Source organism: Haliotis rubra, unplaced genomic scaffold (assembly GCF_003918875.1).
Source record: "Haliotis rubra isolate DU_JTF1 unplaced genomic scaffold, ASM391887v1 Scf174, whole genome shotgun sequence".
Lineage (NCBI taxonomy): Eukaryota > Metazoa > Mollusca > Gastropoda > Lepetellida > Haliotidae > Haliotis > Haliotis rubra.
Window position 1 is genome coordinate 351368 of NW_025765714.1, and position 15635 is coordinate 367002.

General features: G+C 43.6%; 2 protein-coding genes across 5 annotated transcripts in view; both read right to left on the reverse strand.

The window, feature by feature from the left end:
• Positions 1 to 15635, reverse strand: part of LOC124272888 (UDP-glucuronosyltransferase 1A1-like) — a 35865-nt gene that overhangs the window by 17883 nt on the left and 2347 nt on the right. For 2 of the 3 annotated variants that reach the window (XR_006897467.1, XM_046708110.1), the window contains exon 1: positions 3526 to 3774. The gene's annotated coding sequence lies outside the window, so the exon portion shown is untranslated. Of the gene's footprint in view, positions 1 to 3525; positions 3775 to 15635 lie in introns of those variants that run through there. The other variant, XM_046708112.1, reaches the window with a different exon arrangement.
• LOC124272889 lies at positions 754 to 3785 on the reverse strand. Of its 2 annotated transcripts, none has more exons than XM_046708115.1 (2): positions 3702 to 3785; positions 754 to 1618 (listed from the first exon to the last, which is right to left on the reverse strand). In XM_046708115.1, the coding sequence occupies exon 2, from the start codon at positions 1600 to 1602 to the stop codon at positions 859 to 861; it is 744 nt and encodes a 247-aa protein (XP_046564071.1). In that variant the 5' UTR covers positions 1603 to 1618; positions 3702 to 3785; the 3' UTR covers positions 754 to 858. The 2 variants fall into 2 exon arrangements, with proteins under 2 accessions (XP_046564071.1, XP_046564070.1); XM_046708114.1 differs by lacking the exon at positions 3702 to 3785 and adding an exon at positions 3357 to 3509.

The window sequence follows — 15635 nt, forward strand, 5'->3', positions numbered from 1 at the left end:
ATCAAATGATCTCAACTTCACATAAGTAGGAATATCCACCCATATACAACACTCAGGGTTTCATTTACTCAGTTTTGTGCTTCTTGTCAGTCTGTCCCTTGCAACAACACTTCCGACAGATCCATACAACAGCAGTAGTTATGACACTGACAATAACAGCAATAGTAACCCATACATCAGCATAGATATAACTAATAAAGCTAACAGAGGGAGGCCGCATGTGGTCTCCTCCGTATTTGAGAACATGTTCTACAGCAGATGCTGCACGATCAGCAGGCTTTTCTGGTCTATCACGTAGGAGGCTTGACATCCTCTTCATGTTCTGGCGGATAACTGTGCTCTCAAGCACCTGCCTTATCTTTTCAAATAGATCATCAACACTGTCATCAAAGATTTCGATTCTAGATCCGATGTTGTATTTCTTTACTTTTATGGCTGTGGTGAATGTTTCTGCATGGATTGGCATACAAATGATAGGAACTCCGTGATACACTGCCTCCCAAAATCCATTCTTTCCACAATGAGAAATAAACACTTTCGTGTTGGGGTGACCTAGGATATCATTTTGTGGTATCCACTTCATGCTTTTGATGTTGCCGTGGATTTCCTCTTTATCCTGCTTGAACAGGACTTGGTACTTTAGTCGACCAAAGGCAGACATCAGCTTTTCAATCAGTGACGACGGAAACCCTTTTATCATGCTTCCAAAGGTCACAAGTACAACACCGTCTGTTGCCGCATCCATGTACTTCTTCATCTCAGCTGAAAGTGGATTTGCTGGGCTTGCTGTCAGACCACCACACTGAACAAAATTCGGAAACACAGCTTTGGGGTAGTCAATGATATAGTCAGAGTTTTCTATAAAAGCAAAGACTTTGTTACCAGATTGTTGGCGTCGACACCTTCCAGTTTTTCATCCAACATGGAGTAGTCTGCAGATGTTAAAAACACTTTGTACATGATACGACTGGCGAAGAAGGATAATGTGTTGAGGAATCTTTCAGGGAATGTCATGTCATTGGTGAAACTAGACATCAAGTGAGGTAATGTGTTACTTTGTAGAGGCATTCCAGTGTCTCTGGGGTCAAGGTAGGAGAACACAGCAGCTGTTGGAACCCCAAGATAGGCGGCGATTGCAAACAGACATTCAGAACCAGGCATTCGATCTATCAATGCAATGTCATAATTGTCCTTTTTCAACCTTTCTAAAACAACCCTATCTTTCATTGCAGCACTGCAGTGATTATGGATCATTGGTTTCAAAAGTTCAAAAACATTTCCCACATTCCTACCTCGATTAAAAATGAGTTTGCCTACAGTTGTCATCACATCATCATGTGCCTTCTGTATCGATGGGTCCAGATCAGGAACAATAAGAGTGAATTTCTCCTTGAAAGTCTCCATATCAAACTTTCCGATACAGGATTTGGAATCAGAGAGGACGGCAAACAAGGTAACGTCATGGCCTCGTTTCAGAAGAGCTTGCCCAATGGACATAATTTCCAGGCAGTGGCTTGTTAATGGAGTTGGCATAAGAAGAATCTTGGCCCCATGGCAACAACTGACAAATGTGGTCAGAAGGACGAACGTAGAGAGTGACATCTTTCAACAGGAAAAGCTGGAAACAAACAGAAAATCATAACTAATTATTGAAGTTGTGCTGCCAATGCTCCACTTTGAAGTATGCATGACGAATATATTGTTATTACCAATATGGGCAAGAGGATACAGGGTAGATATATTTCCTTTAAGTCCCTATGGAGGTTACACCTTTCGGTGAAAGTTGATTGGCTGTTTCAGAAAATAAAATAGCCAATCAACGCGTAGGAATATGGGAATTCCCCACATCGCAGATTTCCTTATATAGAATGCTGTTTTCATTTTAGCGTTTATTAGATCGAAACCTGATATGGGAAATAAAAACAATTGCAATGATTGTAATTAGTTGTCGAATAGCTTTCTATCGTTAAATGCATTATTTATTACTGTTAATATATCGATTTAGCAAGGAAAGAAACTTCTGTCAGTAAAGTCGTGTTGGTTGGTTGTCCCGTTGGTTATCACTCGTGGGTAGTTACACAAACAACTGAGAGAACAGAACAACAATAGCCACCTCGTGACGAGGAATGACAGAATACCTTTCCCTCGTTATATTCATTATTTATAACTGTTAATATCATTAATATAGCTCGGGAAAGAAAATCTGTCATTCCCCGTCACTCGTTAGTTATTGTCTAAATATTTCAGTCCATTCACCTCTTTTCAGCTCATAGTGTATGAATATGTGATCGAATAATGGGGTAGCAACATTCACTGACAGTTGCACCTGTATCTTTAACGACAGGTTACATCATACACCTGACTGCAAGTGAGGAAGCTCCCTGACTGAGTGAGCTCACTCCTCACATCATTACAATTGAAGGCCTGACTGAAAGCACATCATACTGTCTGAGCCAAGGACTGACAGCACATCATACTGTCTGAGCCAAGGACTGACAGCACATCATACTGTCTGAGCCAAGGACTGACAGCATCATACTGTCTGAGCCAAGGACTGACAGCACATCATACTGTCTGAGCCAAGGACTGACAGCACATCATACTGTCTGAGCCAAGGACTGACAGCACATCATACTGTCTGAGCCAAGGACTGACAGCACATCATACTGAGCCAAGGGACCCGTGAAGATCCGGGGTAGAATAGGTCTTCAGCAACCCATGTGCTTGCCATAAAAAGCGACTATCTTGTCGTAAGAGGCGACTAACGGGATCGGGTGGTCAGTTTCGCTGACTTGGCTGACACATGTCATCGGTTCCCAATTGCGCAGATCGATGCTCATGCTGTTGATCACTGGATTGTCTGGTCTAGACTCGATTATTTACAGACCGCCGCCATATAGCTGGAATATTGCTGAGTGCGGCGTAAAACTAAACTCACTCACTCACTGAGCCAAGGACTGACAGCACATCCTCATGAGTGAGAAAAGGACTGACAGCACATCATACTGTCTGAACCAAGGATTGACAGCAGTACACTGGTCCCCTGTCTGGGAGACATGTACCGGACCCCTGATTGACAGCCAACATGAGGAACAACTGACCAACAAAGCAACTGGCCTACTACCTCTCAGTGGGTATAATGTCAATACTGACAGCATTTCAGCCCATTTTCAAAGACATCAACTTTTGTTATATTAGTATGGTGAAAAGCCAAAACATCATCTATTCTATAATGAATATATTGAAATGATTCAATACTCTCTCACCAGTTACACCTTAGCCACAGGCCGTCCACTCCTAACCCAAATGCTTATTAAGCACGTCAATATACAGTTAATATCACACAAACCACGTACATCACGGTCTTCAAACCCAGCTTCCTCTCATTCAGTAGTCCTCAAATCAACGCAATTCTGAACCTTCCTCTAAAACACACACGGACGCACCACAATATCATGAAATATGCAGTCAACGGCTATTAAGCAGATCCTTTGTCACATTTACATGTAGTCGTTGTTATCTTACCTTTATCACGGATACGAGGTCTCTGTGAACCCAGCGCAGATACAACCTATTGGAAAACAAAGAATGTGTTTTGTGACTTTCGCAATATTCGTTTGTCAATCCCCACCACCACCCTTGGTTCAGCTGATGCCTGTACCTGTCTACGGGTAAATACCCACTGCAAGCCTGCAACCTACCCTAGGTATTGCATGATTGTAGGTGTAGGACAGGTTTCAATGCAAACAACCGCTACTCCCTGAAGGCGGACGAGGTGTACACACTTTTCGACCCCGGATACACAGATGGCCTTCCCCTTGACACTCGATTGTTTCATCTGAACCATGATAAACCTCCGTCACTGACAATTGATTGTGCCAAATTTGAACAATTCATTATCACCTGTGGACGATTCTTTTATATAACACATAAAGAAAACATCGGAAAAAACACTTTTGTGTTTCTGTTTTTGCAGAGCATATTAATCTACATTTTCTTTTTGTTACCTAGACACAAAGGCATTTTGCATAATGATCCATCCAGTTCAGCACTACAGTAACAACAGGTCAGTTAAATTTGTTGAATATTACAACCTGTGCCAGTTCTACCATCCGTGCAGGACGCTGCCTCTTCCAAACGATTATGATACTTATAAAACAAATTTCTTGTAACCAAGCAATAGGTATGTGATAAATCATACTTACATTTTTTCAATGTTCATGGCGTAGGCCAAGACATTGTACGTGTTGTCTACAATTCTGTGTTTCAAGACCAATTTATTTATGTTCCAAGTTTCTAGGCATCACACAAAAAAGATCACGTAGAGGCAATACGATCTGAATCATACACGTGCCTGTAAATTCTTGACATCTGGAGACCAACCAAAAACACCATTGCCATTGTGCACTCAGAGAGACAAATGTCATACTCTGTGTAACCGTGTTATAGTGTGCCCTGTGTCAATGCACCATCGTGTCATAGAGTGCTCGTTGTCATTACAGTGCTCTGTCACCATGTCAGTGTGCACTGTGTCAATGCACCATCGTGTCATAGAGTGCTCGTTGTCATTACAGTGCTCTGTCACCATGTCAGTGTGCCCTGTGTCAATGCACCATCGTATCATAGAGTGCTCGTTGTCATTACAGTGCTCTGTCACCATGTCAGTGTGCCCTGTGTCAATGCACCATCGTGTCATAGAGTGCTCGTTGTCATTACAGTGCTCTGTCACCGTGTTATAGTGTGCACTGTGTCAATGCACCATTGTGTCATAGAGTGCTCGTTGTCATTACAGTGCTCTGTCACCATGTCAGTGTGCACTGTGTCAATGCACCATCGTGTTATAGAGTGCTCGTTGTCATTACAGTGCTCTGTCACCATGTCAGTGTGCCCTGTGTCAATGCACCATCGTGTCATAGAGTGCTCGTTGTCATTACAGTGCTCTGTCACCATGTCAGTGTGCCCTGTGTCAATGCACCATTGTGTCATAGAGTGCTCGTTGTCATTACAGTGCTCTGTCACCATGTCAGTGTGCACTGTGTCAATGCACCATCGTGTCATAGAGTGCTCGTTGCCATTACAGTGTTCTGTCACCATGTCAGTGTGCCCTGTGTCAATGCACCATTGTGTCATAGAGTGCTCGTTGTCATTACAGTGCTCTGTCACCATGTCAGTGTGCACTGTGTCAATGCACCATCGTATCATAGAGTGCTCGTTGTCATTACAGTGCTCTGTCACCATGTCAGTGTGCCATGTGTCAATGCACCATTGTGTCATAGAGTGCTCGTTGCCATTACAGTGCTCTGTCACCATGTCAGTGTGCCCTGTGTCAATGCACCATTGTGTCATAGAGTGCTCGTTGTCATTACAGTGCTCTGTCACCATGTCAGTGTGCACTGTGTCAATGCACCATCGTGTCATAGAGTGCTCGTTGTCATTACAGTGCTCTGTCACCATGTCAGTGTGCCCTGTGTCAATGCACCATTGTGTCATAGAGTGCTCGTTGCCATTACAGTGCTCTGCCACCATGTCAGTGTGCACTGTGTCAATGCACCATTGTGTCATGGAGTACTCGTTGTCATTACAGTGTTCTGTCACCATGTCAGTGTGCCCTGTGTCAATGTATCAGTGTGTCATAGAGTGCTCGTTGTCATTACAGTGCTCTGTCACCATGTCAGTGTGTCCTGTGTCAATGTATCATTGTGTCATAGAGTGCTCGTTGTCATTACAGTGCTCTGTCACCATGTCAGTGTGCACTGTGTCAATGCACCATCGTGTCATAGAGTGCTCGTTGTCATTACAGTGCTCTGTCACCATGTCAGTGTGCCCTGTGTCAATGCACCATTGTGTCATAGAGTGCTCGTTGCCATTACAGTGCTCTGCCACCATGTCAGTGTGCACTGTGTCAATGCACCATTGTGTCATAGAGTACTCGTTGTCATTACAGTGTTCTGTCACCATGTCAGTGTGCCCTGTGTCAATGTATCATTGTGTCATAGAGTGCTCGTTGTCATTACAGTGCTCTGTCACCATGTCAGTGTGCACTGTGTCAATGCACCATCGTGTCATAGAGTGCTCGTTGCCATTACAGTGTTCTGTCACCATGTCAGTGTGCCCTGTGTCAATGCACCATTGTGTCATAGAGTGCTCGTTGTCATTACAGTGCTCTGTCACCATGTCAGTGTGCCCTGTGTCAATGCACCATCGTATCATAGAGTGCTCGTTGTCATTACAGTGCTCTGTCACCATGTCAGTGTGCCATGTGTCAATGCACCATTGTGTCATAGAGTGCTCGTTGCCATTACAGTGCTCTGTCACCATGTCAGTGTGCCCTGTGTCAATGCACCATTGTGTCATAGAGTGCTCGTTGTCATTACAGTGCTCTGTCACCATGTCAGTGTGCACTGTGTCAATGCACCATCGTGTCATAGAGTGCTCGTTGTCATTACAGTGCTCTGTCACCATGTCAGTGTGCCCTGTGTCAATGCACCATTGTGTCATAGAGTGCTCGTTGCCATTACAGTGCTCTGCCACCATGTCAGTATGCACTGTGTCAATGCACCATTGTGTCATGGAGTACTCGTTGTCATTACAGTGTTCTGTCACCATGTCAGTGTGCCCTGTGTCAATGTATCAGTGTGTCATAGAGTGCTCGTTGTCATTACAGTGCTCTGTCACCATGTCAGTGTGTCCTGTGTCAATGTATCATTGTGTCATAGAGTGCTCGTTGTCATTACAGTGCTCTGTCACCATGTCAGTGTGCACTGTGTCAATGCACCATCGTGTCATAGAGTGCTCGTTGCCATTACAGTGTTCTGTCACCATGTCAGTGTGCCCTGTGTCAATGCACCATTGTGTCATAGAGTGCTCGTTGTCATTACAGTGCTCTGTCACCATGACAGTGTGCCCTGTGTCAATGCACCATCGTATCATAGAGTGCTCGTTGTCATTACAGTGCTCTGTCAACATGTCAGTGTGCCCTGTGTCAATGCACCATTGTGTCATAGAGTGCTCGTTGCCATTACAGTGCTCTGTCACCATGTCAGTGTGCCCTGTGTCAATGCACCATCGTGTCATAGAGTGCTCGTTGTCATTACAGTGCTCTGTCACCATGTCAGTGTGCCCTGTGTCAATGTATCATTGTGTCATAGAGTGCTCGTTGTCATTACAGTGCTCTGTCACCATGTCAGTGTGCCCTGTGTCAATGCACCATTGTGTCATAGATTGCTCGTTGTCATTACAGTGCTCTGCCACCATGTCAGTGTGCACTGTGTCAATGCACCATTGTGTCATAGAGTACTCGTTGTCATTACAGTGCTCTGTCACCATGTCAGTGTGCCCTGTGTCAATGCACCATCGTGTCATAGAGTGCTCGTTGTCATTACAGTGCTCTGCCACCATGTCAGTGTGCACTGTGTCAATGCACCATTGTGTCATAGAGTGCTCGTTGTCATTACAGTGCTCTGTCACCATGTCAGTGTGCCCTGTGTCAATGCACCATCGTGTCATAGAGTGCTCGTTGTCATTACAGTGCTCTGTCACCATGTCAGTGTGCCCTGTGTCAATGCACCATTGTGTCATAGAGTGCTCGTTGTCATTACAGTGCTCTGTCACCATGTCAGTGTGCACTGTGTCAATGCACCATCGTGTCATAGAGTGCTCGTTGCCATTACAGTGTTCTGTCACCATGTCAGTGTGCCCTGTCTCAATGCACCATTGTGTCATAGAGTGCTCGTTGTCATTACAGTGCTCTGTCACCATGTCAGTGTGCCCTGTGTCAATGCACCATCGTATCATGGAGTGCTCGTTGTCATTACAGTGCTCTGTCACCATGTCAGTGTGCCCTGTGTCAATGCACCAGTGTGTCATAGAGTGCTCGTTGCCATTACAGTGCTCTGTCACCATGTCAGTGTGCCCTGTGTCAATGCACCATTGTGTCATAGAGTGCTCGTTGTCATTACAGTGCTCTGTCACCATGTCAGTGTGCACTGTGTCAATGCACCATCGTGTTATAGAGTGCTCGTTGTCATTACAGTGCTCTGTCACCATGTCAGTGTGCACTGTGTCAATGCACCATTGTGTCATAGAGTGTTCGTTGTCATTACAGTGCTCTGCCACCATGTCAGTGTGCACTGTGTCAATGCACCATTGTGTCATAGAGTACTCGTTGTCATTACAGTGCTCTGTCACCATGTCAGTGTGCCCTGTGTCAATGCACCATTGTGTCATAGAGTGCTCGTTGTCATTACAGTGCTCTGTCACCATGTCAGTGTGCCCTGTGTCAATGCACCATCGTGTCATAGAGTGCTCGTTGTCATTACAGTGCTCTGTCACCATGTCAGTGTGCACTGTGTCAATGCACCATCGTGTCATAGAGTGCTCGTTGCCATTACAGTGTTCTGTCACCATGTCAGTGTGCCCTGTGTCAATGCACCATAGTGTCATAGAGTGCTCGTTGTCATTACAGTGCTCTGTCACCATGTCAGTGTGCCCTGTGTCAATGCACCATCGTGTCATAGAGTGCTCGTTGTCATTACAGTGCTCTGTCACCATGTCAGTGTGCCCTGTGTCAATGCACCATTGTGTCATAGAGTGCTCGTTGCCATTACAGTGCTCTGTCACCATGTCAGTGTGCCCTGTGTCAATGCACCATCGTATCATAGAGTGCTCGTTGTCATTACAGTGCTCTGTCACCATGTCAGTGTGCCCTGTGTCAATGCACCATCGTGTCATAGAGTGCTCGTTGTCATTACAGTGCTCTGTCACCATGTCAGTGTGCCCTGTGTCAATGCACCATCGTGTCATAGAGTGCTCGTTGTCATTACAGTGCTCTGCCACCATGTCAGTGTGCACTGTGTCAATGCACCATTGTGTCATAGAGTACTCGTTGTCATTACAGTGCTCTGTCACCATGTCAGTGTGCCCTGTGTCAATGCACCATCGTGTCATAGAGTGCTCGTTGTCATTACAGTGCTCTGCCACCATGTCAGTGTGCACTGTGTCAATGCACCATCGTGTCATAGAGTCCTCGTTGTCATTACAGTGCTCTGTCACCATGTCAGTGTGCCCTGTGTCAATGCACCATCGTGTCATAGAGTGCTCGTTGTTATTACAGTGCTCTGTCACCATGTCAGTGTGCCCTGTGTCAATGCACCATCGTGTCATAGAGTGCTCGTTGTCATTACAGTGTTCTGTCACCATGTCAGTGTGTGCCCTGTGTCAATGCACCATTGTGTCATAGAGTGCTGGTTGTCATTACAGTGCTCTGCCACCATGTCAGTGTGCACTGTGTCAATGCACCATTGTGTCATAGAGTGCTCGTTGTCATTACAGTGCTCTGTCACCATGTCAGTGTGCCCTGTGTCAATGCACCATCGTGTCATAGAGTGCTCGTTGTCATTACAGTGCTCTGCCACCATGTCAGTGTGCACTGTGTCAATGCACCATCGTGTCATAGAGTCCTCGTTGTCATTACAGTGCTCTGTCACCATGTCAGTGTGCCCTGTGTCAATGCACCATCGTGTCATAGAGTGCTCGTTGTTATTACAGTGCTCTGTCACCATGTCAGTGTGCCCTGTGTCAATGCACCATCGTGTCATAGAGTGCTCGTTGTCATTACAGTGCTCTGTCACCATGTCAGTGTGCACTGTGTCAATGCACCATCGTGTCATAGAGTGCTCGTTGCCATTACAGTGCTCTGTCACCATGTCAGTGTGCACTGTGTCAATGCACCATCGCGTCATAGAGTGCTCGTTGCCATTACAGTGCTCTGTCACCATGTCAGTGTGCCCTGTGTCATAGAGCGCTCAGCCTGACCATGTCACAGTGCACTCTGTGTCATCATGACACAATGCGATCTGTGTCACGGTGTCATTGTGGACAGTAGAACCGTTTCAAGGAGAGGTCTATGTCACTATGTGTCAGTGCACTGTGTCACTTTCATTGTTCCCTCTGTGCCACTGTGGCATATGTGCCTTCTGTGCCAATATTTCATATGTGCCATTGTGCCCTCTGTGCCTTGTGGCATTGTGTGCTTAGTGTCACTGTGACATTTTGCGCTCAGTGCCACTGTCATTGTGCCCTCTGTGCCACTGTGTCATCATGCCATCGTGCGCATAGTGTCACTGTGACATTTTGCGCTGGGTGCCACTGTGACATCGTGCCCTCACTGCCACTGTGTTATCATGTGTTCAGTAAAAGGTGCACTTAGTGTCACTGTGACATTTTGCGCTCAATCACACTGTGTCACTGTGCCCCCTCTGCCACTGTATCCTTGTGCACTTAGTGTGACTGACATTTTGCATTCTGCGCCAGTCATTGTGCCCTCTGTGCCACTGTGTCATCATGCGCGTAGTGTCACTAACATTAAAACTGTCTGCCCTTGGAACGATATTAATAATCATTGTAAAGGATCGAGATTGCTTTATGATAAACTCATCTTAGCTACCAGCTTCCCGAACGTTTGTAATAAATGGGAAAGAGAACTTGATACATCTATTGACTGGAAATGTATTTTTGCAAGATATAGAAAAGCCATAAGTGATACAAAACTATTAGAATTTCAATACAAATTCTTGCGTAGGATAATTTATACCAAAAAAGAACTGTTAAAAATGAAAGTGGTTGACTCCGAATTGTGCGCTTTCTGTGGGACAGAAGGCGAAAATATCGAACATGTGTATATAAGATGCCCATATGTCAAATCCTTCTGGGTCGATTTTAGCAACTATGTTAATATAATATTCGGAAAACATATTTAAATAACAAACAATGACATTCTTCTTTCTTCCTGCGTTGATAGTTTATTAACTCATATGATTATTCTGGTCAAACGGCATATATTTGTTATGAACATCAAAGGGTCTAAACCATGCATTAATTCTTTTAAAGTTACCCTAAAAGACGTCTTCACAATAGAAAAATACATTGCTATTAAAAATAATACAATCAGTCTATTCAACAGAAAATGGAATGTACTGCAAAAGATGCCTTAACTATTTTGCCCATATATTAGGCTCACCTCTATTGCCGTTTGTATATGTTTGATCACCTGTTACTACCAATGTCAATGTTTATCTTGTTGTAAATGCCGAGTCATTAGCTAGAGTTCTCTCTGTTCCGACCGACACTGTATTTTATTTTGAATGTACTTTAATTATGTAACCCACTGAGTGTAATAAAAAAAAGATTAAAAAAACAAAAACATTTTGCACTCAGTGCCACTGTCATTGTGCCCTCTGTGCCACTGTCATCCTTACATCGTGCCCTCTGTGCCACTGTGTCATCATGCCGTCTGTGCCCTGAAACAAATGATTCATCATGCCATCATGCACTATGTGTCACTGTGGCATTTTGCGCTCAGTGCCACTGACATTTTGCGCACTGTGCCACTGTTATCGTGCCCTCTGTGCCACTGTGTCATCATGTCTTCTGTGCCACTGTGTCAGTGTGCCCTCTGTGCCACTGTGTCATCATGTCCTCTGTGCCACTCTGCCATTGTGCCCTCTGTGCCACTGTGTCATCATGTCCTCTGTGCCATTTTGTCATTGTGTCCTCTGTGCCACTGTGTCATCATTTCCTCTGTGCCACTCTGTCAGTGTGCCCTCTGTGCCACTGTGTCATCATGTCCTCTGTGCCATTTTGTCATTGTGCCCTCTGTGCCACTGTGTCATCATGCCCTCTGTGCCGCTCTGCCATTGTGCCCTCTGTGCCACTGTGTCATCATGCCCTCTGTGCCACTCTGCCATTGTGCCCTCTGTGCCACTCTGTCATTGTGCCCTCTGTGCCACAGTGTCATCATGTCCCCTGTGCCATTGTGCTATTGTGCGGTTAATATGACTGTGACTTTGAGCCCTCGGTGTCACCAAGTTGTTGTGCAGTGTCACCTTTTCATCTTATGCACTGTGTTACCATATCACAGTGTGCTGAACAGGTTAACAACTAACTTACTATTTCCTAGATGAATTAACATTTCCTTCGTGTCTTTGGGGTTGTTGTGGCTTTTTGAGTTGGTTAATCTAATTAATTTCGAAATTGTGCATCATTCTCGCCAAACAACTTACATAGTTTTTTTAATGAAATATAAATTCAACTTCACTAATAAAAGATATTTGACTGAGAATAGAGTGTGCTGCAGGCGCTAAAATATAATTGTCAGTTGGTTGCCACTTCCACTCAAAGCAAAGTAGCTCAGCAGGTGACAGTGACAGTATTGAGGAAACCAAAGGAGTTACAAACCCCAAGATGTGCATTTTATTATATCTCCTTTTTGCGCATGTTATTATATTTCCTTATTGTTAGGAAAATACTAAGTGGTATCCCGTAGCTGACAACCACATTGGGATCTGGTGACGGAAATAAATGAAACAGGGTCAGCTGGGAATAACAAGTAGGTGAGGAGCATGTTTGCAGAGGAACTACATTACTTGTTGATTTCGTTGTCACTGACCCCCGAGTACATAGGTCGTTTCTTTTGATATCCACCACTGGTTTGGCAGGACAAGACTCCATTGTCCACCCCACCCAACCCTACATCTCCTTTGCTGCCAAATATACATGGTGTATATGACTAATTGGGACAACAAATGACGAAAAAAAAAGACTTGTTGTTTTTCTCAGATTTTCATTACCGCCAAATAGCTGGAATATCGCTGAGTGCGGCGTAAAACTAAACTCACCCGCTCACTCACTCGCTTATATACAGGACGCTGTTGTCGTAAAGATCTGATTTTGCCGATTGCAAACATATATATTCACACCATTACCACACTCAAATATGGACCGGTCCATATTTACTAGGTTGACTTTCACAGAGTCACTTTAGTTCCGTGTTTGAAAAACGATTGCAAGACGGTAAAATAGTACGGCAGCAGTTTTGGCTAACCTGTTATCTGTCCGTTTTCCCCGACCTATCTGTATCGCAGCCTTAAATTAAGTCTGGCTTTTCCTTCGGTTTTCACCCTTCTACTTAGCCGGGGCTTCTTCAATTGAAAAAGTTTGTTTGCATTGTTATGGTGTGAAACCAACAAAGCCGTGTAATGTGATTAACAAATGAACTAAGTTAACAAATCAATAGAAAGATAATATCAGAACACAATACAGTTACAGTACGTATTCAAAGGTAATATAATACAAGAGCAGTGAAACACCAGAAATGGCCTTCACACATTGTACCCATGTTGACAATCAAACCCGGGCGTGACGAGCGAATGTTTTAACAACTAGACTATACGGGTGAAACGGTATACGGCAGTTTTAGTAGAACCGCGGTATTTTGCCTTCGGTTCGGTATACCGTGATGCAATCCAAAAAATCGGTATTTTCGGTTTTCGTATCGTTATTTTAATAACCTTTTTATACCTTTTCTAAAATGTCTAGAAATCGAATAATTTTGTCCAAATCTATGCGTTTCTTTTGTTTTCTGCATTATGATCATATCTCATACACCGAACCGAAACGGACCGAACCGAAGGCCTTGTACCGTACCGTGGTATGAGCGTACCGTTTCAGCCCTACTAAACTACCCCACCGACTCCTGGGTTTTGTTAACTTGGCAGAGCTGACTACTCGGCCATCACCTTAAAACAGAGAGAAGGCTGCTGAGTCCCTTGAAGTCTTTATTCGTAGCAGAGTCTGAAAATTACATATATAGAGAGATTATAATAATATACATGGTAGATACAGTAAATGACTAACAATTTAATGGAACATTAGCAACATAACAGTGGTATTGTTATTAAGACAAAAGTTGTACGATTAAGTTGGCAGGCTTTAAATGACGGGTTTGCGCGTTAATGAAAGTACCGTAAAACAATTACAAAGTAAATCGTGTATGATACTAGACAGGGATTTGTTATATCTTATTCTAGCTAACGTATATCATACAGGAACTGTTAACACTTACATTTACGGCATTCTAGCGTTACTGATGTATTTACATATATATATATTTTACATACTGTATTATTTCCACACCGTAAATGCTTAACCGACTGATAGACGTAGCACAGCCAATAATCGCATGAGACGGTATTTACGTGAGGTTACCCGAGGGTATTTACCACAATGTACACGTACCCATACTATGTGATTTAATGACTATCTATCACTTGGCATATCAACAGTTAATGTACAACTGAACTAATATACTAATATCTACATTTATAAACATACTATTTGCATCCATGTTGCCTTGTGGTATACTGAACTGTATAAACGCGAGGTTAAGACTATGAAAAGGTAGTACATATAAGTGGAGCGCATATGACACGATATAACTTCCAGACTTTAACTAGTACAATAATACAATCTTACGTTAAAACAGAGAGAAGGCTGCTGAGTCCTTTGAAGTCTTTATTCGTAGCAGAGTGAAGTGTCTGCTACTGGACTCAGTGTATATATAGGGAATCAAGCCTTCTGTGGGATTTCTGAGGTTACCTAATGTTGTAGCTGTAATCTAAAATCTGGTGTATCCATTGCAATTACTGCTATGTCATGGGGTGCACTGACCACTTAAAATCATTTATATCACTACGCAACTGACATAAGCTACTTACAATGACGTTGCACCCGGCCATGCACAGCATGTTAGGGCCTGAGGCATAACCCTAACAGAGGCAGCTTGACTGAGTTGCATAATTCAGTGTTACTGATTTGTGACGATCAGCTACGTAATAGCAAGTCGTTACTTTATCTTGAGAAATATATGAATGTTTCGCTGATTGTTAAATAAAATATTGATGTAAATACGCAACTTATTATTGAAATACAATCACCATAAGTTTGGATTAATTATAGTGATTAAAGACTATGACACATACATGGAAAATATATATCCCAAATCATTATGTTAAAAATCCCAATGTGTAAAATTTATAGAATTACTGGAAACAAATAAGTGTCTTGAAAAAAAGTAAGTATATTCTGTAATACCATCATCACAACAGTACAATCTTCCATGTAAACCATCCCGCCATCCTACGTATTCTTAGCTGTATATTTGTACCTCTAATGCCGAGTATCCCGGCCTCAGCGTAATACGCTTTTAGCAATATTCCAGCAATATCACGGCGGGGGACACCAGAAATTGCCTTCACACATTTTACCAATGTGGGGAATCGAACCCGGGTCTTCGGATGCTCTGTTTTGACACACTACATGTGTAGGTCAATGCCGCTGACGATAGCCGAGTATATAGTTTTTGCTTGTTTGTTGTTTAACACCAAACTCGACAATTTACCAGCAATATGACGGCAGTCTGTAAATTATCAAACCGACCAGACAATCCAGTGATTGACATCATGATCATCGAACTGAGCGAATGTAATAATCATGACATCCCGCATCAACCAAGTCGGACCACCCGATCCCGTTTGGTCTGCTCAAGATCGATTCGAAGCCGGATCTTCACGGATAGTTGATTTGTATCAACACATTTACCGATAAAAGACACGTATTATATATATATTTGTTCAGGCAACTTAGTTTCGGGGTCTGTGGTAGTCTGTCTTACAGTGACCGAACCACATTCTTTTCGCAACTGCCTAGAATTCCCTGCAAAGCTAAAGCCCTAAATGAAGAAGTCCCGATTTCCTCAGGTTGCTGAATCTCCCATCTTACTGGGGTTCCTTTTCAATTTA